This window comes from Vigna unguiculata, chromosome 5 (genome assembly GCF_037176805.1).
Source record: "Vigna unguiculata cultivar grain cowpea cultivar isolate G323 ecotype 2 chromosome 5, ASM3717680v1, whole genome shotgun sequence".
Classification (NCBI taxonomy): Eukaryota; Viridiplantae; Streptophyta; class Magnoliopsida; order Fabales; family Fabaceae; genus Vigna; species Vigna unguiculata.
The window spans coordinates 52,587,758-52,614,798 of record NC_140796.1 but is presented as its reverse complement, the minus strand read 5'-3'; the positions used below and the strand labels follow the sequence as shown (position 1 = coordinate 52,614,798).

The following is a 27,041-nucleotide window of genomic DNA, read 5'->3' as shown; positions in this document are numbered from 1 at the left end:
TCTTTCAGATATTGATTGATTAGACCTATAAACTATTTTAATAACATAAGATGAGAAAATAAACTGTATATTCTTCAATCTAATTACAATGAAGAACACATTTATAGTCCAACCTTTATATTTCAATATGACACCTAACTTGTCCAAATGCAGTCAACTGGTAAGTCGAAAACTTCTCCCTAATTAGTTCCATTAGGAACATGATCCAGACCAGACGCAATAGTGAAAGGCAAAAAGGTCATGATATATTATTATAATCTACCGTGAACAAGTTAATGTAGCAAAAAAGAAAAATCTAGAAGGCCTCAGTGAAGTCTAAAAGCAATGCATATTATATATTATATGTACAATAAAATAACAAACTACAATATCATGACATGAGGAATGAATGATTTAATATGCAACCACGTATTATATCCACATCATACCCAGTTACTAGACAAAGCAAAATCGTGGAATCTAAAAGAGAATTCCCCAGCCGTGTCTCTCTGAAGCCTTGAGAGGGAAATTTCAGTTGGAATATCAGTTGGTTCAGAAGGAGGAGGGGGCAATGGCAGTACATGAGTTTCGTTTGGAATGGGTGGTAGCTGAACTTCAGATGCATGTGATGGCAACACAGAAGACAGGGCCCTAAATCTGGTGCTTCCTACACTTGAAGAAGCCAAAGTCCTGTCCCAAAGGAAGACGTGCAGGAGAATAGGAACTCTAGTGTGTCGGTGCAAGGATAGCTTCTGGCTGAGTGAAACAGTGTCATAACACCGAATAGCTCCTGTTGAAGAAACCATCCATGGAAGGACTTTTTGATTTGACACTCTTGAAACCACCAATATCCTGCAAGTATCTGTTGCCAGTTTATACAGATTGCTAAGGCCTGATCGTGTGGCTGGTACATTTTCTTGATTGATGACTGATGAGATGAAAATAAATCCCTGTGAATTGAAAAAGAAAAATATTAATTGGCTGAAATTTTAAACATTGTGATGCGTTTTTAATGCAACCACACACACTAGCGGATCCAACACCCTGTTCATTACTTAAAAATAATGAATAATAAGATATTATTACCATATAATCTATAGATTTGATACAGAAGTCTCACACGTGACAGTTAACTCAATATCTAAATTAGAAGATGCAAAAGTTAGAAATTATATATATATATATATGTATATATATATATATATATATATATATATATATCACATGTATTTTTGATAGTGGCCCAAATAAGAGTGAGAGTGGCCAGTTGCACCCCTCAGTTTTCTAAAATTACAATTATATACCATTGAACCAAATCTTCTATACATGGTTTCTTAAGTAATGATTGCACTATCTTTAATAAAATCTGAGTTTCACCTCAATAATTTAAGAAACAAAGTTTTAAAATTTGCTCTATAGGACTCTGCAAAATAGTGAGATGAAACAGTAACTCGAATTAGAGAATGGTACAAACAACATCTAAACATAAGTATATGGATATTCATGATCAAGATAGAAACCTCTTCAGTACGACTAATGGCAAAGCCAAGCTTTGAGTCTTCCTCTTTCAGTTTGATTTCAATAGAGAACTCTCCAGCAACCGGAGCATACCACAGGCGAACTGCTCGTACAACGCCAATGTCTATTCCATGGTAATCCTCAAACCCGTAAAGGCTTTCATTTGCCAAGTTAGCTAAGTCAGATAAAGACCCCGCATTCACAGTAGAAGAAGCGGTCTCTCCTGATATCTGTCACACAAATAAAAGACAAACTCCTTTGTCATATGGAACAAAGCAATACAGCACTAAAAAAATAAAAATAAAAAAAATGAAGATGGTAACAGTTTCGTTGCGTCCTAGTGTACTAGACAGTGATAAAATCTTAAATTGTGTCCTACAGTTTCTTATGACCAAACTGCGATATATATTTTGAAGAGGAAGCAAAAAATAATAACCCACTCTTACATCATATCGTGAACCAATTTTTCCATAAGGTTAAGCTCTCAAGTTCAAAGTTCAAGAAAGCCACAATAAGAAGTGACCATTTACCTTAGTAAGTAGGGACTCAGTCTGGATGTTCATGAAGACAATAGGGACCCCGGAAGCCTGACCTGCATTGAGCCATGCATTTGCCCTGGCCAGGGTATCCTCCAAATCATTGTAGCGAGAAGCTACCCGATCTGAAGCTTTGGGAAGGAATAATATGGAAAGAAAGTTGCTAGAATTGGGAACTGATAGCATTTCTTGCATCCTCCTCTCCCATGAATACGAAACATATCCATCCTGTAACTTGGTCCTGGTTAATGCATTTACCATCCTAGTGCCCCTTGAAGCTGCACACAAATATTAGATATGATACTCGAAAATAAAAGAAGGAAGAAAATTGCAATGCCATTGACATCGATGACCAAATAACTGCTGACGATCAGCCAATACAGACATAGAGGTTTAAAAAAAGACGCGAAATAACTTTCCCTGAATAATATAAGGTCATTGTAAGATGTATGTATTGACTTTTCTGGTTTTGTTATATACAGGGCTTTAAGTTGGTATAACCTCACAATTTACAGGACAAGCCATCGGCAGAAATCTGGAATACTTGGTTGCATTTCATCCATGTTATAAAAAAAAAAATAGTTATTAAGAGTATAAACTTTTAACTTGTACATTTGACAAAAGAGACACCAGTTGCTTTATCATATGTTCATATTGGCATTCTTGCAATAGAACGGCAACAGTTCAAAAATTGCTAGACCAACTTAATTGTCGTTCAACACTTTGACTAAAGTCTAGAGAGAACCCTCCAACTAAAAAACAAACAATATAAGACATATCTATCCAAGCTAAGTTTCAGTATTTGTAGTGACATAGGTATTGATCTTTATTAGAACAAATAAAGTAATAGTCTGCATCTGGATTCTAAAAGAAGACAGAAGACTAGGTTCAGGGTAAATAGATAGTTTCAGGAAACATTAAGGCTTTGCCTAAGATGCTTCCGGCCTACTGTTCCATTTTTACATCTGTCCGTTGGGTCAATAATACTACTGCTTATGTTATAGTGCCCAAGTTTAATTTAATTTACTTCTTACATTTTAAATGTAATATAAAAGAATGGTTCCTATAGCTGAAGAGGCTAACCAAGCCGCAGAGGTTATATCCAAGTTATCTTTTGAGTAGCATACTAAATCGGAGGAAACTGAGCATTATTTTTCTGTACTTCTAATGTAAAGATGTGTAGGCAGGGAGAAATTGGTATTTTCCATTTGCTCTATTTTTCTCAGATGGTGGATGTGATATGCATTTGACTTTGTTTTGGCACCTCTTGTGAAAAAACAAAATATTTTTAATTAAAAGTATTATCTTTGGCGTTTTATAGAAAAAAAAAAGCCAGAAAGGTGACCTCACAAGAAGAAGCACAAGTTTGAAATGAATCTAAGCAACTTTCATACGTGAAGTTCACCCAAGCAAATGGGAATGGAATCACAGAAAGAGATGGAATGGGCCATATACACGTGCACACTCAACGGAGTGTCAACTCATTGGCAACCCCACACACGTTACGTGTAAGCTAATTAGGCACAACGACATAAATAAACAATTATACCATAAGCCACCGTTTCCCTATTTTAACCAAAAAAAAAGTTGGTAATTTTAACACATGAAGGAATTGTAAAAGGTTGATGTTTTATTTTATATAATTAGACCATAGAATATTAGAAATGTCAAATTCAGATATTGATACTCCAAATTATATATTCTAATTTATAATATAACAACGTATTGTGATCTTTAAAACATCCTTTATCATTATTTCAAAATCAAATTTCAATAATTCTATGGAAAGAAATTTTAAGATTACAATTAAATTTATTATTACAAATCCAAACTATAAATAAATTTTTATTATAAATTTAATTTTAATTATTTTAAAAAATTCATCCTCTCCATGCTAAAAAATTCTTTTTTTTTTTTCATTTCGTACGTTATCGTTCTTTCAACTCTTAATTATTAGTATTAAACAAAAGTAATGCAAATAAATACACTTAACTAACTTTTCTTTAATCAGTATGAATTTGTTTTCTGAAATGGAAGAGAAGCAAAGGACCAACCTAAGTACCACATTCCTCCAACTTCCAACTACCCCAGCTTAATTCAAAAACAATTTATTATTTATTAATTTATTAATATTCAATTAAGAATTATTAATTATTAAAAAAACACGGAAGCTCAAAAGTCAAAAGGCAAACCAGAAAAACACGAGAGAAAGTTGGCCAAAGATGGCAAACCGTACCTTGAAGCTCGAAGCATTCTGCTTCGGTCCGATCCAAGAACCCGACCACGTAATTCGGGTCATCAATCGACCGAAGAACCAAACCCTTCTTCGCCGCGAGTTCGTTAGGCACGATGCACGCCTGCAACTCCGCCAACTCCTCCGAACCTCGTCGCACCCGAACCACAATCGACGTCTCCTTCTTCTTGAACGCCTCCTGAAGGATCTTCTGCACGCCGCTCCTCCCGCCCTTGAACGGCGACTGGTACCGGATCTGCGATTTCGCCGTCGAACCGATTCGGAGCTCCTCCACGATGTCGCCGCTTTGGAGCATGTCGCCGGTCCACTCGTCGGCTTTCGAGCTTCCTCTCAGACATTCGATCGAAAGCACTTTCGGATCTCGCGTCGGCGAATCGGAGCTGCTCTGCGATGTTCTATCCATGATCATGTTAACCTAACGCAATCCTGTGTCGCTGTTCGGATTGTCGCTTCAATTACACCGCCTTCACACTATCCAACACACAACGAAACTACAAAAAAAAAGGTTCCGACGAGTGACCTGTAACCAAACGCGCCTTAACTAAAACTAGGTAACTAACTTGAAGGAAAGTTTGGGAGGATGGAAATTTTGAGGGATGTGTGTGGTAAATGGTTGTTGAACTTAAAACTGTGGTTGTTATGTGAACTAAAATGAAATTTGAATGGGAAGTCAAAGAAGCTTGGTGGTGGTTAATAATGTGAACAATTTATGGTTTGTGGAAAAGTATATGATCCATGCTGCCATGGAGTTCTAGACTTTGACCATTTTCTTTGCAAGGCTTCTTCTTCCTCCAATCAAATCTTCTTCCACACATTACAAAATTTTAAATGTTATGTTACTTAAAAAACTTGATATCGCTTAACATGTTAAGATTAACAATAATTTAAACAGAGTTGAAGTAATTAATCTCATGATCAATAAAAGTTAGATTTGATTAAAAAAATGATTAGAGTGAAGTGGATATTAGATTTTGATTTTGAATGAGTTGGATTGAACATTATTGCCAACCAATTCTAAGTTGTAACTCCAAATATACAACCGTGTAAATATGGAGTCGAATGTTTATTGTATTGCTTTTGAAATTGTATTCCTCACACGCCATTTTACACAAACTCTTTGACTATCATATTTTTCTTTTTCTTCTTCACACAAAGTCAAAGTTATGTTGTTGAACTAAGCTGAATCAGTTGGTCGGAACCAGCCAAGAACTAAATTGTATAAATTTGTTTGTTTTGAATAATAATCGTGTATATGTTCTATTTGAGTATCTAAATTAACATTAATCTATTATGTGATACCCATGTGCGTCTGAGTTGTACCCGATCATGAAGTCCGTTAAGGATGATCCAAACACGCCCATTTAGTATTAATCAACGGGAAAGATACCATAACGTTAAGTTATCCCCCACAAAGCGGATGCGACGGGTGAGATACCACAACGATAAGTGATCCCATAAAGCGGAACCATCTCGCCATGTTACCGGATTTTCAAGTCGGTAGTCCTAAAAACTGACATGCTTTCTCGTATAAAATGGCACAAAAAACATTAAAGATAACATACATAATTTTGCTCTTGTTAGACATCTAATCGATTAAAAATCAAACCGAACTCAGCAAGATCATATTCTTATTCAGAACAATGTTGTTCTATCAAAATGGAAATGAAACAAGTAAATTAACATTCTTTTATAATATTATTACGACAAGTAAATTCCAAATATTTAGTGGTTTTTTCTTCTAATTGAAAAAAAAATGTATCTTTTTCTAATGAGTGTTTGAAAAATAGTTCAAAAGATTGACTCCGATAACTTTAAAGATATTTATTTCCATTTTTTCTATGAAAAAAGCTTTTAAAGTTGAATTGATTAATTATTATCCAAAGTATATTTTATTATTATTTTATTTAATTCTTATAAGAATGCTCAAAGAGTTTATTCTCGATTATTAAAATATTAGAAATCTCACGTCAATATTAACGATTACAGTATATATGATAAGTTTTAGGGTTAAATATGTTTTTAGTCTCTTAACTTTCAGTGAATTTTGGAATTAGTCCATTTTGAAACTTAAGACCAATTTAGTCCTTCATCTTTCGGAATACGAGGATTTAGTCCTTTTAATCAAATTTTGTTAGGTTTATTTGATATTTCGTACACATTTTAGGATTGTATTTGAATTGTTTATATTGTTTGACATATTTTTGCTTTAATGTTAAGTCAAATACTATTGTGAAAGGCGCTTGAAATGTCAAATAAACTTGACAAAATTTGATTAAAATGACTAAATTCACGTATTTCAAAAGATGAAGGACAAAATTGGTTTAAAGTTTCAAAATGGACTAATTTCAAAATTTATTTAAAGTTAAGGGACCAAAAACATATTTAACCCTAAGTTTTATATCAAAAGTGAATTTTATAATATTAAAATAAACTTAAAATTAATGTTTTTAAAATGATATTAAAGTTTATTATATATCCCATAAAACCATTACGCACAAAGTTAGTCTTGGAAGTAAAGAATACTGAATTAGAGATGACACACTAATTAAAAACATTTATACGCACACAAAAATTACCTTTTAACATAAAAAATCTATAATTTAAATTGGTTAAACATTATTTAAATTATTATAAATATTTGATTTTTTTATTATCTTAGTGTTGGAAATGATGAGAGTTGAATTTAGAAAGTGGGGAATGAATGGAGAAAAAGAAAAGGCGCGTGCATAGGTGGACTGAAGATGAGTGAGAGTGACAGAATACAAACGTAGGAAAAGTCGCTTTGATCAAGGCGCAGCCAGGGCATGGCATTCTCCAATCGTTTTCCACATCATATAATTTATTTTTTAATTTTATTCACTCTTCTGCTTATCCATAACAAGTATTTTTCTTGTTTTCTATCTTTTTGCCATGTATTTTTAAAAGAAAATCATTTGTTTTCATTTTTAATTTTCCTGTTTCTTTAGTTTTTTCTGTTTTGCTTAATCTAAATGATATTAGAAAATGGGACGGAGATAAATTTAAAAATATTAATACTAAAGAGATCAAGGGCAACATAAACCATTCATATGGACTAATTTTCAATCAAAAATATAAAGTAGGAGAATGTTTCTTTTTCATATCGCCTCTATAATTTTTTTTCTTCTATTTATTATCATTTTCATAATTTCTTCGTGCACTTGCATATGTTTAAAAATTTCAATTTTATTCTCTTCTCATTTCGAAATACATAATTCAAAAATACTACAGATTGTATAATTCATAACAAAAGTTTATATTTTTATCGTACATTTCAAAATAATTACAAATTTTGTATTTTAAATTATACCTTTTGAGATACAAAGTAAAAAAAATACATTTTGAATTAAACAATTTAAAATATAAAATTTATTTATTTTTTAAAATATATTATATATATTTAAAATAAATTTTGAAATATAATATAATATATTTTGAAATACATGATCCAAAGTATAGTTTTTGCATTTTAGAATGTATAAATCAAAATACAAAATAAAAAATACATTTCCAAAATGGCAGGAGATGGAAGAATGGAGTCGGAAAAACAGGAGTGTCGTCAGTGCTGTTGTTGAGAGTGATGTAAGGGAGCAGTTGGTGAAAGGATTGAGTGGAATGAGAAATTGTCAAAGGGAGGAGTCTCATTGGAATTTTATATACGAAATATGTTTAGGATGAAACAATGGAATCGAATCACATTTTATACATACAGCATTCATCCAACTTGAATATTATAAATTGTCTTATTATAAATTATAAAATGATCTTATTTCTAATGGACATGAAACTTGGAGTAACCTGTATAAGAAATTTTTATATGCCGAAAATTATTACTTTTTTTTTTCAGAATTTTAAATTACGTAACGTTTTAAACAGAAATGATAGAAAAAGAAATTGTGGTTTCCTTCGTTTCTGCTTCATTAATCACCTGAGAAAGATACCCATCGATCAATCGGATTTTATGAGTAAAAATCCATGAAGTGAAGGATAATAATAAACCAACTGCTAGAAAGCACTAACAGATTTGAAGAAAATCCCTGCCTCTGCGTTGTGGTCTACCAGTCTAAACCATAATGTGCCAATGTTAAAGTATTTAACTGATATATAAGCCTATAAAGAATTTACCATCTTCTGTTTGCCACTTCATTCCCGTTGAATAGGATAATTGCATGGCATAGGACCACAGACATACATTCCAGAAGAGCCTACAAGGAGAAACGAAAGCGAATAAACATATGTGAATATCACCGCTTAATCTAAGACGAATACAAAATATAATCAGAAACAAAGAAGAAATATTCATGGCAATAGCTGGTGCCCATTTAAATTGTGTTTTAAACATGTTAAGAAATTTGCTGATGTATAAAGAGCGTCTAAAACTTTCATGCAAGATTCATGACTCTCAACTAAACGATTGAGAATCAAACTAAAACTATAAAACACAAGTTGTAGCACAAGTAAATAAAACTTGTGAATTTTTACCATGACATTCATATGATTTTAGATACTTACTATTATACCCATCTCTTGTGTGCAGTCGTACTCTTGTCTCCATTAAGAGATCGTCTTCTAGTCTTTTTCAAGTCTCCACGAGCTGACAATTGCTTTTGGACTGAAGAATAATAAGCTGCATTAGATTTTTGGCTACTTGAGACTTCTTTACGAGGACTAATGGATCGAGACTTCGAGTGGCGTTCAAAAACTCTACCTGATGAGCTGGATATTTTTCTTGGTGTAAGTTTCTGATCAATTTTGGAGGCAGAATCTTGTTTCGAGACAATTTCAGCGGAAAGATTTGATTCTTTGACAACAGAGGAACTATCTGAATCAGAAGACGAGGAGCTAGTGGTGCTCTCCATGTCATAAAGAAGGTTATCTATCATAATACGCGGCAACGGACTATCATTTGAGCCACTAGGAGAATAGGAGGGTCGACGAAGTCTTGTAAGCTGCACAACCTGTAGGTATTTGTGAATGAGTCTTTTATATACAAAAACAGTTGAAATTTGTAGATACGAAATCGTTCTTATTTTGGAGAGTTATGCTGACAATAGTCTAATGTATATTCATATTTATTCCATGTTAATTTAAATTCCTGGCTTGGCTTCTTATCATTTATAAAATAAAAAAAAACCAAGGTGGAACATCCCGGTTTTTTAAATATACCTTACTATATGCTATCGTGTTACCTTTTGTTCAAGAACTGACATGTCTTTCTTTAATTTTGTGATTGTTGTATTTTTCCTCCGTATAATGTCTTCTAATTCAGCAATCCTCTGTTTCAAATGACAGTATTATAAGTAATGAGTGAATTAGAACAAACAAAAGAGTTATAAATTTTAATTTAAAAATGTCAATGTTACCTTGTAATTAGCAACCTCGTTAGAGTTTAACACCGTTGTAAGCTCCTTTATTGTGATATCCTTCTCTTCACAATCTTTCCTAAGATTATAAATATCTTGTTCTACAGCCAAATTGTTTAACTGAGGATGACAAAAGACTACGTGAAAAGTTATCCAAAACAATACGAAATAAAAAAGTATATATGCGATTAATATCAAGAGATAGTGGAAGGAAAAAAATGGAAAAAAACTTAGCAAGAAAGTAGAAAAATATAACAATTAACTTCTTCAATTATAGTTAACCACCTAATAAAATATAATTAAATGATTTCTAATTATTATCCTGGTTAGTGAAAATCAGGGTCGGGGAACGCAAAGAACAAAAGTGTCTTATGAGCCACCATTTGCTCTAGTTACAGATCGTGTCAAAGTAACCGATGCTAAGATTTATGACCCACTTGTGATAGAAAAGTAAAGATCAAATTGCATAGACATATAAAATCATTCCAATAATTTGTTAAATCGAACATCAAAAGTTAAACATTTACAAAGTTACATATCCTATGCAAACACCATTCAACATCCATTGAAACTAATAAAAAAACACACACACACATTTTTAATTGTGGTTTTGTTTGATTGTCATCGATTATTATCAAAACTAAACCGAAACGAACCGATAATTACTATATTTATACTAATATGTAGCATTATGTAATAGCATTTTGAACATTTGATGCCAGTAGTATGTGATTCTAGGTGTTTTGGATATTTTGTTATAGTCACATGCAAAATATGCAAAATATATGACAGTAAAAAATAATAAGAGGTTGTAATACAATTATTATCACGTGTGGTCTTTCATTGATTATTTCTTATAGTTATGTAAATACAATTTTCAAGCCATGTTTGTCACTCATTTTGAATTAACTTTTGTTTTTAATTAGTTGTGAAATTAAAAAGCAATCTTCACTGCCACAATAAATTTAAATTAAAAAAAACACTAAACAAACAAATCACTGAAGATCAATTGATGTAATTCAAATTTAACATTTCACTCAAACCAAAGTTATATTATCTTGTATTTGGTTTATATGATTTTTTTATCTGAAACCAAATCAAACAACTAACACACCCGCAACCAAATTGTGGTTAAATCAAACATTGGTCCATTTACTCTCTCAGGACCCTAACAAAGATGAGTCCCAAAAAACAGTACCTGGATATCAGCAGAAGATGTAACACTTGACGCCCAATCTGACATGTCAGACATCCTTCGTTCTTCTTGATCCTCATTAGGGAAGGGAGTCTTATATTGCAGCACCTCATTTGCACCGGAATTTCTAGCAACTGAGGCACCCTGAAGTCCAAGTCAATGAGTGATCAAAGCCAATTAGACACATTATGAAGAAGCATAATTGTAATTGCACAACAGCAATAAAAATAAACAAACAAAATTTCCACCATTACATCATTAAAGAAAGCAGAGTGCTGTTCACAGTGCCAACAACCGCAATCAACAGGCTTAACTTTCTCGGTTCCAAAAGTCTCATTCAATTGCAATTCCACATCCTTGTCACACGACTTTTTCGTTGCTGAGTATTCTTTAGAATTGTTAACCAACTCGCAAAGAGTGTCAAGCTTCTGCTGCATGCTAGACAGCACCTGGTCCTGGCAAAGTACGATAAAACCACAAAACAAAATCGTAACAAAAAATCATAAAAAGAAAATCAGACTCATTCATAAATAAACAAGCAGAGAAGTAACGAATTTGTGTCGACAAACACATTAAAAGAGAGAGCATAATACATTACTCATTTACACATCACATACAGTAGATTTGAATATTAATTCTGAAAGCGAAAACGGTTACGAATTTGAACAGGTATATAGAGAAAAGCACGTTACGAATTGTACCCTTAGTTCAACGGATTTTTCCAGGTGACATATGCGAAGGTCTTTCCGGGAGCGTGCAACGGCGGCGCCAATGACGGCGACTACGAGGAACCTATGGATTGGAGGGAAGAGGTTCCAAGCGAGGGCTTGTTCGGCGCTTAAGCCGCCGCCAATGGTTCTCGCCGAGCTGGCCTCGTCGGCGTTAAGGAGCCGTCCCTGGAGCGATAACCACGCCATCGGCTTCTCCGACGAGACAGGGCGGCTCCGCTCCACGAAGCTTGCGGAGAGGCGGCGGCGAGAGGCGGAGACTCCGGTCACGGACACGAACAACGGATGAGACGGAGCTCCGTCACCGTTAGCAGCTGCGTCCATGGAAGCGTGATTGAAGTGAGACACAGCGTTTGTGTGTATTCAAACTTTTGAAATTGAGAGGGAAAGAGTAGAATAAGCCATGGTGATGGTACAAGACAAAGTATTGAAACGGTATGAAATGGTGCATCAGGACAAGACAAACCTTACAAATAAATTAAAATCCCTTTCACGCGATTCGTCACACTTTTCTGTACCCTATTTTCCTTCTTTGTGTATTTTATTCAAAATTTAAAATAGGAGGATAATATTTTAAATATTAAAATACCAATGATCAAACTTTATCAAGAAAATCATCTGTATGTTTTCTTAATAGTCTGAAAATAAATATATAAATAATTAATGATTGTATTACTCCTTGTACAAATATTCTTTTATTGGTAAACTAAAAATACAGTTTAAATTTATTGTATACATATAAAAGAATTATTCACGGAGACTAAGAATGTGTGTTAACATCTAATAATATACATTTAGAGAGAACAAAATAATAAATTTATAAGTTATATGATGTGATAAAGAAATAGAAAAAATTAAGTGTATAATAAATGTATATGTTATCATTGCTTTTCTGTGTTGATTAAATTATATTTTTTTTTAGGAAATGACGCGTCATATATAAGGAAAGTATTAATATTAAAATAACATTTTCTAAATAAATATAAGATGGAGCAACTAAGCGTTTTGTATTTAAAATTACAACTCTAGCTTATCCTTTCACAACTAATAATAAAAATTATATTTATGTTATTTTGTATAATATTTGTAAAATTAAGGAAAGAAGAAGTTAATGAAACAAATAATAAAGTTGTAAGGAATTAGCTCAACTGTGCAATGATTGACAGAAAAGTTTTCAAAATAAGTGTTGTAAGAAAATAGTTTAGAATAATTATCAAGGTAAGGTAATTTAAGAATAATTAATGATTTTAAATATTTTAAACACAAGAAAAGTGTTACCCGATGACCAAAATTTGTATTCTGAAAAATAAATAGTTAGAAATATCTTGCTCTGAAAAGAGTTGACTGAACAAACTAAGAAGGTGGGGTCATTAAATATGCAGATAGATGACAGTGCAGAACAATTTTTTTTCCTATAATGTATTAACAAAATAAATGTTTAAAATGATATAATTAAAACATATTAACTTTTAATCCCCCAAGCCCTTTAGTAATTCAAGTTCTAAACTTTTCAGTCTTGAATAGTCGATGTTTGTCATGTGATTTAACATAAAACTCTTTCACAGCTTTCTTGGAGAATTTAAAATAGAATAGTTAAAAAATTAAACGAAACCTGCATTAGATCTTGGTTGTATTACTACAGAGGTTTCATGCTAATTAGATTACCTAAAACCAAAAAAACTTAAAGTTTAAAACATCGATATATTTAAGCTTAAATATACATTTGGTCTTTATTTTCGTCAAAATTATTTATTTTGGTCTCTATTTTCGTTGTATGATCAATTTGATCCTCATTTTTGTAAAATTACATTCAATCAAGTCCTTTTAGCAAACGACGTTAAAATTAACAACACAGTGACAACGTGAAACTGTTTCGGGTAGGTGTCAAATTTTTGCACTGACGGTGGCACTGTGTTCATTTTTATGGTCATTGTAGGTTTTAAAGAAAATGAAATTCAATTGGGGAAGAAATTGAATCAGGGTTTAAAGGAAATTTGTGGCTAGCAAGAACGTGTACACAATCCACTTGGTGAGTTTAATTTGTGTTTCTGAGGTATGTCTCGTCATCATTTGTCTTCCTCCTCTTACTGTAATAGTTGGGGACAACCAAGTTGTAGTGGGTCTCATATTCGTGGTTCCAAGGGTATGGGTTTAACCCAATTTGCAAATGTGGAGAACTTGCAGTGATTCGAGTGACAAAAACTTCGAAGAATAATGGTAGACAATTTTGGATTGTTCTAAGTACAAGGTTAGATTGATGTGCCTTAAAAAACTCATTCCAATGGATCACACTACTTCAAGACAAACTTCACCAACGAAAAAAGCATAATCTCGAAGCGCAATCTCCAATTGTTCTTGATTTCCCCTCCCTCATATATTCTTGAGCGAGTACTCTCGTTGGCCAAGGAATGGTAGGTTTACAATAGGGGATCACCCTCGAGAATGGGTGGGTCATAACACCTTTCTCCCTCCAGGTTGTCCAACTTGGCCTTCAGCACATGTAGATCAACTTCATGTTGTTGGTTCAACTGTTGAGTTAAAGTCTCAGTTTGGATTTTTATAGTGCTTCCATATGCTTCTTTGTATTCATCAAATTGGTCTAGTGTTGCCTCCTAGGCTGCTCGTTCTGGTCAAGCAGTTGTTGAATTTGGTTTTGGATAGTGTTCATGGGGTTCAGATCCATTTGTCATGTTTGTTATGAATAACCTAGGTTAGTGGCAGGGATAGACAAGTGAGGTTAGAGATAACTTTATCAGGCTCCATGATGGACACCAAAATTTCTTACCTTGCTATGATTTGTTTCCAAACCCTTAAGAGGTCTCTGACATGCAGGTCGGTTAAGACAAGACAGATCCTAGTGCAAAAGACTTTCTAGTGATTAAGTAATAAGTGAAAAAGTAAGAAGAATGATTCAATGAGTGATACTTTCCTTTTGAGTTCCTTGTATGGAACTATAGGAATACGAGAGTTATGATTCAACATCTTGGTAATAATGATAAATAACCATATCATAAAATGACTACAAAGACTATATAGATACTTAAAACTTATTTCTTAGATCGGGTATGGATACATATGTACAGTTCTATTTTTATCATATTATGATATAAATAATTTATGAGTAATTAATTAAAAAAATAAAAAATATTTTTAACTACATAAAAAAGAGAATAATTCTTTTTTTATCGACAATTACTTATCCTTAATTTATCTTTTATAATAAAATTATTTATTTATTTTTAAAAACTAACAATTGTGTTACAAAATTTCTATATATCTATTATAATATTTATTTATTTTTATTCATTAATAATTATTTTCTCTTCTTTTATTTATTTATTGCACTTCATATTTACAAATATTTACTTTGTACGTTAACTTAATAATATTATACTGTTATCATTTATAAATATAATATTATATATATATATATATATATATATTTAAAAATTGTTTAAAAATTGTGAACACAACTGTACTTTGATATTTTTACAAAACATATATTTACTTTATATATTTATTACAATATTATTACCTAATGTAATATCACATGTATTTAAAATTTTATGCTAGTATGATTTTAAATATATATAATCTCATAAAAATAATATTAAAAAAACTATGTAACTATTATTTTTTAAAAGAGAATTGCTTAATTATTTTAGAATAACTTTTTTTAATTAGATGAATAAATTATTTTTTTTATTTGTTGAGAGTAAAATTATCTCATTATGAGACCAAAGATAATGGTATCTCTTTGTATAGTGGTTCTTGTTTTTGTTATCTTTCTTGAGAGTAGAACTCTGTAATCATCCACGGATAAACCCTAATTTGTTTATCAAAGCCAAATTCAGAAGAAACATATCAGGTTACTCAAGCACCTGGTTAGGGCTTGGATCTGCGCGTATGGAAGCAGGTTTCTCGCATCAAACAAAAAACAGCAGGAAAAGGATTCGACTGGGAGTAAGGTTACCTCTGCTTTCTTTAAATTTCGCTTAATCTCTGAATTTTTTGGCTTCAATTTACTTTTTATGCTTCCTAGTCGTACAAACCGGTGTTAAATAATTGGGAAAACCGCTTCAGTTTCTATAAATGATAAATTAATTTATGTTCTGCTTAAGTTCTGTATGGTTTTAGCGTCGTTTGATACATGTTCAGACTTCAGATAGATTAGTCTAATTGAGTATATGCATTAACTTTTTAGCGTATTAGTGTGTTCAGTGTTCCATTTAACACCTACAATGCAGTTGGCTACTTAATCATGAATGTGGTGTGAACTACGCGAGAGCCATTTCGCTTATGTAAATTAATGAACAATATATTTGAAACTTAAGTGGATAGCTGTGTGGAAATGTCTTTAGTTGTTTTGTATTGTTTATTTTGATTGTTTTATTTGAAATCATGGGACCTTCATTTCTTTAATGGAAATTGTATAATTATATCTAAAATAAAGTTGGTTTACTCCTGGCACAATTCCTCAACCAATGAAGCATTTTCCTTCCATTCAGGTACCACCTTTGCTGGATCATTGAGACAAACCTTTGCATCTTTCATCTGTGTGATACTTTTGGACATGTGAAACAACATTTTCGGAAGTGAACTGGAGCTGAACTCTGAATATTGCTGCAATAGTTATGGATTCTTCTGTCGTTGTGGGAAGCTCAATTTCCGAGCCTCATCATGATATGGAGTTTGAATCTCATGAAGCTGCATATGCATTTTACAAAGAATATGCTAAGTCTGCAGGGTTTGGCACTGCTAAGCTGAGCAGCCGGCGATCTAGGGCATCCAAAGAATTTATTGATGCCAAATTTTCATGTATAAGATATGGTAATAAGCAGCAATCTGATGATGCAATTAATCCACGCCCTTCTCCAAAAATTGGTTGTAAAGCAAGCATGCATGTAAAGAGAAGGCAAGATGGTAAATGGTATGTCTACAGCTTCGTGAAGGAGCATAATCACGAACTTTTACCAGCTCAAGCTCATTTTTTCCGGAGTCACAGGAGTTCTGATCCACTAGGTAATGACGTTCGAGTGCGTAGGCGGAAAACCTCAAATGCGGTTTCTAAATTATTTAGTGCATATCAGAATGTTGATTGCTTAGAGAACTTTGTGAAACATCAACACGATAAAGGACGGAGTTTGGTTCTAGAAGCAGGACATGCACAATTACTTCTTGAGCTCTTTATGCACATGCAAGAAGAGAACCCAAAATTCTTCTATGCAGTTGATTTGAATGAAGAACATCGACTAAGAAATGTGTTCTGGGTTGATGCCAAAGGCTTGGAAGATTTTACGTACTTTTCTGATGTTGTCTCTTTTGACACAACATATTTTACTAGCAAATATAAAATACCGTTGGTATTTTTCCTTGGAGTAAACCATCACATTCAACCAACATTGCTTGGTTGTGCATTGATTGCTGACGAGACAATATTTACCTATGCTTGGTTACTGCAAACATGGCTGATAGCAATGGGGGAGCGAGCACCACAAGTGCTTCTGACTGACCAAAATGACGCTATTAAAGCAGCTGTTGCCAATTTGCTTCCAGGAACACGCCATTGTTTTTGTTTGTGGCATATTTTGGAAAAGATACCAAAACAACTACAAATTTTAGGCGCATGGCATGATAGCTTTATGGAAAAATTTAACAAATGTATATACAAATCATGGAATGAGGAGCAATTTGAAAAGAGATGGTGGAAGTTGGTTGACAGCTTTAGCCTTGGAGATGTTGAATGGGTTCGATCCTTATATGATGACCGCACATATTGGGTGCCAACATTTATGAAAGATATTTCCTTTGCTGGCTTGTCTACTAGTTCTCGTTCTGAAAGTTTAAATTCATTGCTTGACAACTCTATCCATGTTGATTCTTCTTTGAGAGAATTTATAGAACAATATAGAGTGATTCTTGAAGATAGGCATGAAGAGGAAGCCAAAGCAAATTTTGATGCCTGGCATGAAACACCTGACCTGAAGTCTCCTTCCCCTTTTGAAAAACAAATGCTGTTAGTTTATACACATGAAATTTTTAGAAAGTTCCAGGTTGAGGTGTTGGGTGCAGCTGCTTGCCATCTTAAGAAAGAAAGTGACGGCGTGACTACTACTTATACCGTGAAAGATTTTGAAAACAATCAAAACTATTTGGTAGAATGGAACACGTCCAGCTCAGATATATGCTGTTCATGTCGTTTGTTTGAATATAAAGGTTATCTCTGCAGACATGCTATTGTTGTTCTGCAAATGTCTGGTGTTTTCAGCATTCCACCAAAGTATATATTAAAAAGATGGACAAATGCTGCTATGAGCAGGCATCCTATCGGTGAAAAGTTGGAAGAGATTCAATCAAAGGTGCGGCGATTCAATGATTTGTGTAGGCGGGCCATAATATTAGGCGAAGAAGGTTCTTTATCACAGGAAAGTTACTACATGGCCTTAGGTGCCATCAGTGAGGCACTAAAACAATGTGTAAATTTTAGCAACCCTGTTGAGAGTGGTATGAGACCTGATGCCTCAGGTACCCATGTTGTTTGTAATGTTGAAGAAGAATATCAATCTATTATTACATCTAACAATAAAGCCCCTGATCCGAAACTGAATGTGGGAAAGAAAGCTGTGAGAACTGGTGTAGCTTTTAGGAGTCAAGGAAGTATTGAAAACAGTGGAGGCGATAAAGGAAAGGTCAGTTGTTCTGTTCTTTAATGATTGACCTCCTAGTACTTTTTATTAAATGTAACTAAGTTTGTTCCTTTTATGCTATAGGTATCTCTCGTCGAAGCAGGTAGTGGGAAAGATGGTTTTCAACATATGGTATGCTATTCCCTGACTCTTATGATTGCCATCATACATCTATCGTTATATTTTCTATTATTTTTAATGAATGTATTTTGCCATCATCAAATTCCATGAAAGACTTGTTTTTTGGAACTGAGCTCTTGACTACATTTATTTTGGTATATCTAACAGAACAGAATATGATATCCTCAAGCAATGGAAAATTTAAAATAAATTAAATAAAATTAGAACTAAAGAAACAGGGATGCTAGGAGTGCAGTGGAGCCGCGGAGCCCCTTTTGCATATTTAATAAGACAGCAACATCCCCTCAAAATACACCATTAGCCACGCTGTGGAAAGAAGCTAAGTTAAAAAAAAAAAATCTGTCCAAAAGTGGAAACATAGGGGCAAGGGAGGAACGTGTGTTGTTCTGTTGCAACTAGTTTGCTGTTTTCAAGCTAGATTTATCCGTCACTGTCTCTCTGAGAGGGAATCATGTGAAGCCTTTAGTCTGTTGTGTCCTGTTTTGGTGATTTTGACTGTTTTAGATGTTTTAACTTTTCAATAGACCGTTGATGGAGAATAACGCTCGTTGAGGCTGTTTTCATTGAATATTTTATCATGCTAGTGTGTTATGTGATTTGGGGACTATTTGACTGTCCGTCTTTACCTGTGCCTGATAATAACCAATGACAAATGCATGTTTAGAGTTTGTGTTCAGAGGGGGAAAGAAAATGAGAGCAGGGCGAGTTTAGATTTTTTATTGGATGATAAATTATGCAGATTTTAGCCTTTGCATATCATGTACAGAAGGAACTGATCCGTGTATGTAATCTTGCATCTGCGTATTCATTCATGTGGTGTCAATGCCTACAAAAGTTCAGTGTCTATATTCTTGATGAAACAATTTTATAAATCTCATTCAAGTATTAGTGAAAGAACGGGGTCTGACATGGTTTAAAGATTTTAATTTCTTTATTTGCATGTTACAGGAACTTACTGATCCGAGATCACAGGGTGTCATGCCAATGCAGTTTCACAACGTGGTACCTTCTCTGTTCCATAATGTTTCGGCCCCATTTCACACTGCACCTTCACCTCATATGCATGAGAATCCTTAGCGTGATGAGAATTTACTTTTAAATGGATCTGGAAACCATGCACAGGGCTGTACATAAGTACTGGCACTATTGGAAGGCACTATACTTCTCACTTTATATTGTGTTGCAGAGAGGCCAGGTGGCAATTGAATGTGAGTTAGTGCAAACTTGAGTATCCTTATATTCTTAAGGTAGGCTCAACATCAATGGTCAATCTAGTTAATTTTTCTTTTTTATTTTTTGTTGCTAGGTTCAACTTTGACGCATTGGATTTGTTAGCTCAATATTATCTTAAAAGTTAAAATTGAGTAAAAAAATGTATTTCCTCTACTATTGTTAAATCATTTGTGATGAAAAGAGTAATATATAAAATTATTCTTTAGAATTACAAACAAGAATCGATTTAATTATTGAATTTGTGAAAATATTATTTAATTATAAAAATAATAAAGATTGAGCATTTTAGTATTTTTTTTTCATTTAAAAAATTAAAACAATAATTTGACAATCTCACAAATTAAGATAACTGTAAGTTTAATACTTAGGAAGTCAAGTGATGCCGTTGTGAAAATTAGAGACTACATAGATCAAACTCGTAATCGAAGTGTCTTCAACCATATTTGTTCCCCATAAATAATGGTGGTGCCTTCTTAAGCTTAAAAATAATTTAGACTTCTGAAGGTACATAAAAACTCTGGTTCATTGATGCATTGTGGATGAAATTTTCATGTTTTTATGATAAATAGTATAATGATGAGATAAAGAATGAATAGAAAGATCGAGTTTATAAGGAAATGGAAGTTAGGTGGAAGAGAGAAGGTAGATGTACGTCAAATATCTTACTGTTTCCCAGGAATCTATTACCAACCATCTGAATGAAGATTGTTTTCCACATGGAGACACATGCAGCATGTTGACAATCATCTTACCGTAAGAAATGGCAGGATCATGGGTTATAAATCGTTTAGTCAAACTAAATTCAAACTGGGCAACAGCTTCGTGCATCTTTTGTATTTTATTTATTTACTATTTATTTATATCAAATTTAATGGAGGGAAAAGGTTTGTGTGCCACCTGACTGTCAGGTTTTGTGCGAAATCTTAGTAGAAACAAACAAGATAAAGAAAACTAGTTTATTTGACAATGTTTCGTTATTTTTTTATGCTTTTGTTCCTGATTCCCATAACTTGGCACAAAATCTTGCGGATAATGTTTCTGGACACTACTGGCCGGTCGGATTCTTCCTCCTCAATGCAAAGTCAGTGAGGTAAAATAATTGAAAAACTCGCACATGGACAAACTATATTTTAAACGAGTTATTGCATTCACTTTTGGCTTTCTTGATTTGACAGATAAAAATATACAGTTTTCGTTCTCCAAATCTGATACACATGAAAAACAAAGTATGTGTACAGAAAACAGAACAGCAGCACATATTGATTGATATTGCAATTATTATTTGGTGCGAAGAGATCGTTTAACAAAGGAAAAAAAATTATGATATGATGGGGCTGTCCTTATCGACAAGCGGCAAGGATCCATATGCAAGTGGGTCATTTTTCAGTGTGTGACCACAAAAAGCTAACTGGATTAATTAGCTAGTATGATACACCTTCTAATCAGGTTCACGTACATAGATTCTGATACCGACAACAATAGTTATTTTTTGCGGCATATTAGGTTAAACCAAGTGCATTAATTATGGAATTAAACCTCCTTGCCCTAAGTGCAAAATAAGTAGGGAGACAAAGATTTAGGTACCTGTGGGGGCACATTGCATTGTACTAATAGTATTAGCAACACTCGTCAATAGGTGGAACATGACAGCATCCTAAGTCCATTTACCTAGGAGAAAAATTTGAGAGTTTATAATATATTTTGGCCGCATTGAATCACACAAAACCAATTCTATTAAAATCCACAGTAACAAAAATGAACATTGCATTTATAGATGTCCACTCTAATTAAAGGACTTCACTTAAATGAACTTTCCGTAACTGAAAAAACATATACAACACCAACAAAAATACTACAAGATAAATGAAAAACGATGCGAAAACGTGATTGCAGCATTTGGTTCTGAGGAAAAAAAAAAGCACAGTAATAATTACTGCTTATAATTTGACAATAAATGAGAAGACAAAGAGTTTGAATTTAGAAGGTCCCAATAGAAGTGTGAATGATAGGAGTACATAGAATAGAATAGAAGGCTGAAAGTGTGATAATTTAGTTCCTTGACCTTTCTCGTCTCCACCATGTGCATGCTCCAACTCTAATCTCCATCTGTCACACCATTTCCTTCTACCCACAAGCTTATCCCATCCCTCCCATGTTCACGTGTTCCTCCTAATATTTCTTCATATTATTTAAAAAGAGAGAGAAGAAATTTTATCCAGATCACTTCACCGGTTACAGACTCTGTAAGGGGCAAATTCGTCATTCCAAGAAAACTTGAATCGACACTATAAATAAGATTGTCAGAATCCCAAGCTCCCATGCAAGTAGCCACACAAACACACCTCACCGTTTTAATAACTTCACTCACAGATAGATATATTGTTTTCACGACATCACAGCATATAGTATAGTGCAAACACCGCAAAATAAATAAATAAGTATTCACGTAACCAACTTCCACCGCAACCAAAATGGGTGGTGCTGGGTTTATGACGGGGATGGTGCTGTTACTCATGGCACTCAGCTCCGGCGTGCGGTCGTGTCCGCCATCCGACAGAGCTGCGCTGCTGGCGTTCAGGGCGGCGCTGCACGAACCCCACCTCGGAATCTTCAACTCGTGGACTGGCGCCGACTGCTGCCACAACTGGTACGGCGTTAGTTGCGACCAGGAGACCCACCGCGTCGCCGACATCACCCTCCGCGGCGAGTCGGAGGAGCCGATCTTCGAGCGAGCTCACCGGACTGGCTACATGACCGGCTACATCTCTCCGGCGATCTGCAAGCTCCCGCGTCTCTCCAGCATCATCATCGCAGACTGGAAGGGAATCTCCGGCGAGATCCCCCGCTGCATCACAACCCTACCGTTCCTCCGCATCGTCGACTTCATCGGAAACCGCATCTCCGGCAGCATCCCCGCAGACATCGGTAGGCTCCAGCGCCTCACGGTGCTCAACTTCGCCGACAACCAAATCTCCGGCACGATCCCGGCGTCGCTCGCGAACCTCACGAGTCTCATGCACTTGGATCTCCGTAACAACCTCCTCTCCGGGCCCATTCCCAGGAACTTCGGTTCTCTTCGAATGCTGAGCAGGGCCTTGCTCAGTGGAAACCGCCTTAGTGGGCCCATCCCGGGCTCTGTTTCACTCATTTACCGTCTGGCAGATCTAGATCTGTCTCGGAACCAACTTTCTGGGCTCATTCCGGAGTCACTGGGTAAAATGGCGGTGCTATCGACGCTGAATTTGGACTTCAACAAACTTTCTGGGCCCATTCCCGTGAGCCTGTTTAGTTCCGGGATCAGTGACCTAAACTTGAGCCGAAACGCATTGCAAGGTAACATACCCGACGCGTTTGGGCCAAGATCTTATTTCACTGCTCTCGATCTGTCCTACAATAATCTGAAAGGGGCCATACCCAAATCCGTATCCTCTGCTTCCTACATTGGACACTTGGATTTGAGTCACAACCATCTCTGTGGCAAGATTCCCCTTGGATCTCCCTTCGATCATCTCGAAGCGTCGTCGTTTGTCTACAACGATTGCCTCTGCGGGAAGCCACTCAAACCTTGCTAATCTTCCTCCAACCATATTGTACAATTAATTAATTAATTAATCAATAATTACTGTTGTTATTACTTGTTACAAACTCACTCTCCAAAACTATATATTCGTAATTTGCAATAGGAAAATTAGATTTGTGTGTACGTGCATTACTCAACACGCAGAATGATCGTGTGTTTGTTCTGTTTTTTGATGTGATATATGTTTGGCGCTACGCTAAATAAAATGCGAGTGTTCTTCCCTCCGGGCACGTCCTTATTGCATGAATTTTGTATCAACTTGTGATGATAATAAACGAAGTTTTACGTCGTTCCTTCTATTCTATTCTTCGCTTTCGCTGCAATCATTTCATCGTTGATCGACATCACAGTGGAATATCGAATATCATAATCGTTGTTATCATTTGATTGGGTTGATTTGATTTGATGAAAAGGTAATATGGAAGGGAGTAGCAACGAAAGAGACCCTCTTTCATGCTAACCAATTTAAGAGATTCAATAAAATAAAACCTGATGAAATATATGTGTTTTCTATTCTATACCAATTTCAACTACCATTTCGCTTCAGGAATGCGATGAAACAAAAACAAAAACGACATTTTACCAAATATTGGAAATGTTATAAATGCTGAAAGTAGGGGCTTATAGGTTGAAAATAAAAAAGATATTGAGAGAAATGAAGTGAAAGTACGATGAAGGAAAAAGTGAAGACATAATGATATAAAGTTATTGTTAATTTAAGCAAAAAGTTTGTTGTAACTCGTAGGTTGTTTTTTTAATTTTTAATTTTATGTTAAAAAGTCTAATGACAAAAATATCTTAAAAGAAATAACTAAAGGATAGGAGACTATTCTTATGAGATTTAAATCTTTCTAGATAATCTTTGTTCTTTATTTTTTTAGTATTTGTTTTGTTCGTTGTTTTGGTGGTGTTTTGTAATAAAAAGATATTTTGATGTTTTTCTACGTGAATCTAATAAAAACATAACATGTAACATTATTTTAGTTGATAATTAAATCTCATTTAATAACAGGAGATGAAGATATTATGTGTTACTTCCACCTCTATTACCATCGACTACCTAGTTCTTGTCGGCTTCACCCTTCGCACCCCACCTCCACCATGCCTTAGCTTCCTTTCATATTTGTGGTGCAACTTCACATCTTTGTCCATCTTTGCGCTTCTATCCATCTTTGCGCTTCCGTCCATCTATGTTACTATTGAACAAGACAACAATTCATGGATATTGAATGCAATTAGAAAAAACCGAAAATCATGATGCCTCTATGCATCTTTGCACACATTCATGCATCTTTGTGCATCTCTTCGACTGCTTTGATTGAACAATGCAACGAAGAATCATAGGTATTGAAAGACAATTGAGAAAGATTGAAAGTCGTCGGCATCCACAAGGTTTAGGTGGTCAACATTAGATTGAATGACGGGTCACACATTGTAGTTGCAGAATGGTGATAAAGGTAGGTAGTAGAACCTAGTCTCTTCATCTTTTATGACTTAACGAAGTTTGACCATCAATTAAAATAATATCACATGACATATTTCATTAGATTCACGTAAAAAGATATCAAAATCTCTTATTTTAAAAGAACATCGAAGCAATACTCATTTGTTTCTAATATCTTTTTAGTTTGGATATATTATCTGAAAAGATATTTCAATGTTAAAATCATAGATATGTAAATGTTGAAAATAATTTTAAGTGTATGTCTAAGTCCTATTTTGAATAAAAATATTACAAAGTTAAATTTAATGTCTTGAGATTTTACAATGTCAATCTTTCTAAGAATTAAACTCTCATATATATATATATATATATATATATATATATATTTTATATTTATATTTATATTTATATTTATATTTATATTTATGACTGCCTTATGATGAGATCCCACTGATGAAAAGCTATGTCGGATTCATGCACCGAAACGCAACGTGACTTTGAGGTTGCAATGGAGAAATTAGTTTCAATCATTTGCTTGTTGCCTTATTAGTTAACACCCTTACAGCTTCAATCATTGAATTTTTAAAAAATTATATTTCACTTTTACTAAGCTTTATATTAAGATACTCGTTAAAACTTCACAGTAAATTTTTTATAATACTTAATATTATAAGTATATCTTATTTCGTAACTATGAATAAAAACACGTTAGCGAATCCTCTAATCATTATTCTTAAAATAAATGACAAAACATTATTATATATAGTATAATTATAAATTAATTGAACAGTTTATGGACCTAACATTATTCAATTTATTAAATCTTTTTAGCAAGCCTCCTGCATATACAAAATTCATGGAAGGAATACATTATAATTCTGTTTTGGAAAATTAACGTGAGAACAATTATTAAAGGAAAGTCAATACTATTTTTTTTTTCAATTCAACTATTTGCAAGTAGATTAGATGTTCACAAATTTATGTTATTCCCTCTCGTTATTAAAGACATTTTACTACACAAATGTAAAAAAGTTAGATTTTTACTCGCTTGAAACATATGGTTTATCTTAAATTATACGCATTATTTTCTGTTTTTATTTAGTGAGTAATATTTGTTTTTTATACGAGTATCTTCCTTAAAAAAAAAAACTTATTTCACATGCCGTCAATATTAAGAGTGGAAACTTTATCGGTTTATTTAAATTTTAAGTCTATCACAATAAATTTGTATATATTTTTAATTAAGCTTTTATTAATTTTTTTATTATATGTTAAAAAAAATATTTATCAATTTAATATTTAGTAGAAAAAATAATTAATAAAAAATATATAAGAAATTTTAACCTAATTAAATTTATTAATTATGTTATTTTTCTTAATATATACTCTTATTCTAATAAAAAAATTGATAAGGAAAGTCGTATTTAGAATAGAAAAAAAAATGTTTTTTTATTATGTAAAACAATATCAACTGTATTTTTTAATTTTTTGGATATTTTTTGAAAAAATAAACCTCCCCATTTTCTTACGAACAAAGATAGTAATACAATAAAAAATAACTAATGTTATTTTAAATTTTAAACGTAAGATAAAAGGTGATACACATACAACATTGTACACAATAGTTCTTGAAACATTATATTTGTGCTTAAATCTCCACCCTCAGGACATATTGTATGAATTGATATATAAACAACACTTTTCATAAAAAGAAAATCTCAAATACAACTGTTAAAAAAAAGGAAAAAAAAAAACAAAGGAAAGTGAAACTAATATTGCTACCGTATCTTTCTTTTTTATGAAAATTAGTACTGCTATATATCTTGAAACATTGATTGTGAACACTGGAATTGAATGTGTGAGTGTGAGTTTTATTAATCTGGAAGTATTAATTAAGAAGAATAGTTTGGTGAAGATTTGATTAGTCCAAGGTTATTAATTACTGGGAAGAATAATTGTTGAAAGTTTTGTTAATCTAGGGTGTTATTTATGAACCGAAAAGAACATAGAATTGGTGAGGAATGGATCTCAAAATGCATATATAAAGATATAAAGAAATGATTAATGTTAAATTGAATGTAGGGACCAAACGAGTGGCTGAGAATGAGAGACGTAAAACACCACACGTGGGGATAATAAGATTCTAGGTGGATGGAGCATTCAATTTGAAGGAGATGAATCTGAAAGTGAAAGGTGGTAGGGAATAACTTATATTTCGTATATTCATATTTTTTAAGAACAAAATAAATATCAGATAATTAATCACTTTTTTTCAATGATATCATCACATAAATGAGTAAAACACTAATGAGTATCATCATGTTTCAGAAAGAGAATGGTCAGAAGAAGAACATTGATAATTGTTT

The 27,041-nt window shown here is 33.4% G+C and overlaps 4 protein-coding genes across 7 annotated transcripts; 2 read left to right on the top strand and 2 right to left on the bottom strand.

The window, feature by feature from the left end:
• Positions 1 to 309: 309 nt before the first annotated feature.
• Positions 310 to 5,110, bottom strand: LOC114184929 (uncharacterized). The gene is made up of 4 exons (XM_028072339.2): positions 4,270 to 5,110; positions 2,028 to 2,311; positions 1,500 to 1,727; positions 310 to 929 (listed from the first exon to the last, which is right to left on the bottom strand). The coding sequence occupies exons 1-4, from the start codon at positions 4,694 to 4,696 to the stop codon at positions 423 to 425; spliced, it is 1,446 nt and encodes a 481-aa protein (XP_027928140.1). The 5' UTR covers positions 4,697 to 5,110; the 3' UTR covers positions 310 to 422.
• A 3,077-nt stretch (positions 5,111 to 8,187) lies between these two features.
• Positions 8,188 to 12,025, bottom strand: LOC114185809 (inactive rhomboid protein). 3 transcript variants are annotated; one of them, XM_028073731.2, is made up of 8 exons: positions 11,565 to 12,025; positions 11,118 to 11,318; positions 10,867 to 11,007; positions 9,669 to 9,788; positions 9,495 to 9,581; positions 9,014 to 9,263; positions 8,818 to 8,932; positions 8,188 to 8,510 (listed from the first exon to the last, which is right to left on the bottom strand). In XM_028073731.2, the coding sequence occupies exons 1-7, from the start codon at positions 11,913 to 11,915 to the stop codon at positions 8,820 to 8,822; spliced, it is 1,263 nt and encodes a 420-aa protein (XP_027929532.1). In that variant the 5' UTR covers positions 11,916 to 12,025; the 3' UTR covers positions 8,188 to 8,510; positions 8,818 to 8,819. The 3 variants fall into 3 exon arrangements, with proteins under 3 accessions (XP_027929532.1, XP_027929533.1, XP_085529667.1); XM_028073732.2 differs by having other exon boundaries at positions 8,818 to 8,917; XM_085673541.1 differs by having other exon boundaries at positions 8,818 to 9,263.
• A 3,320-nt stretch (positions 12,026 to 15,345) lies between these two features.
• FRS4 (FAR1-related sequence 4) lies at positions 15,346 to 19,710 on the top strand. 2 transcript variants are annotated; one of them, XM_028072748.2, is made up of 4 exons: positions 15,346 to 15,559; positions 16,100 to 18,280; positions 18,362 to 18,409; positions 19,367 to 19,710. In XM_028072748.2, exons 2-4 carry the CDS (start codon positions 16,226 to 16,228, stop codon positions 19,493 to 19,495), a joined length of 2,232 nt encoding a protein of 743 aa, XP_027928549.1. In that variant the 5' UTR covers positions 15,346 to 15,559; positions 16,100 to 16,225; the 3' UTR covers positions 19,496 to 19,710. The 2 variants fall into 2 exon arrangements, with proteins under 2 accessions (XP_027928549.1, XP_027928550.1); XM_028072749.2 differs by having other exon boundaries at positions 15,349 to 15,554.
• Positions 19,711 to 21,956: 2,246 nt separating this feature from the next.
• On the top strand, positions 21,957 to 23,530 carry LOC114183371 (uncharacterized). Its single transcript, XM_028070381.2, has one exon. The coding sequence runs from the start codon at positions 22,123 to 22,125 to the stop codon at positions 23,221 to 23,223; it is 1,101 nt and encodes a 366-aa protein (XP_027926182.1). The 5' UTR covers positions 21,957 to 22,122; the 3' UTR covers positions 23,224 to 23,530.
• Positions 23,531 to 27,041: the final 3,511 nt, after the last annotated feature.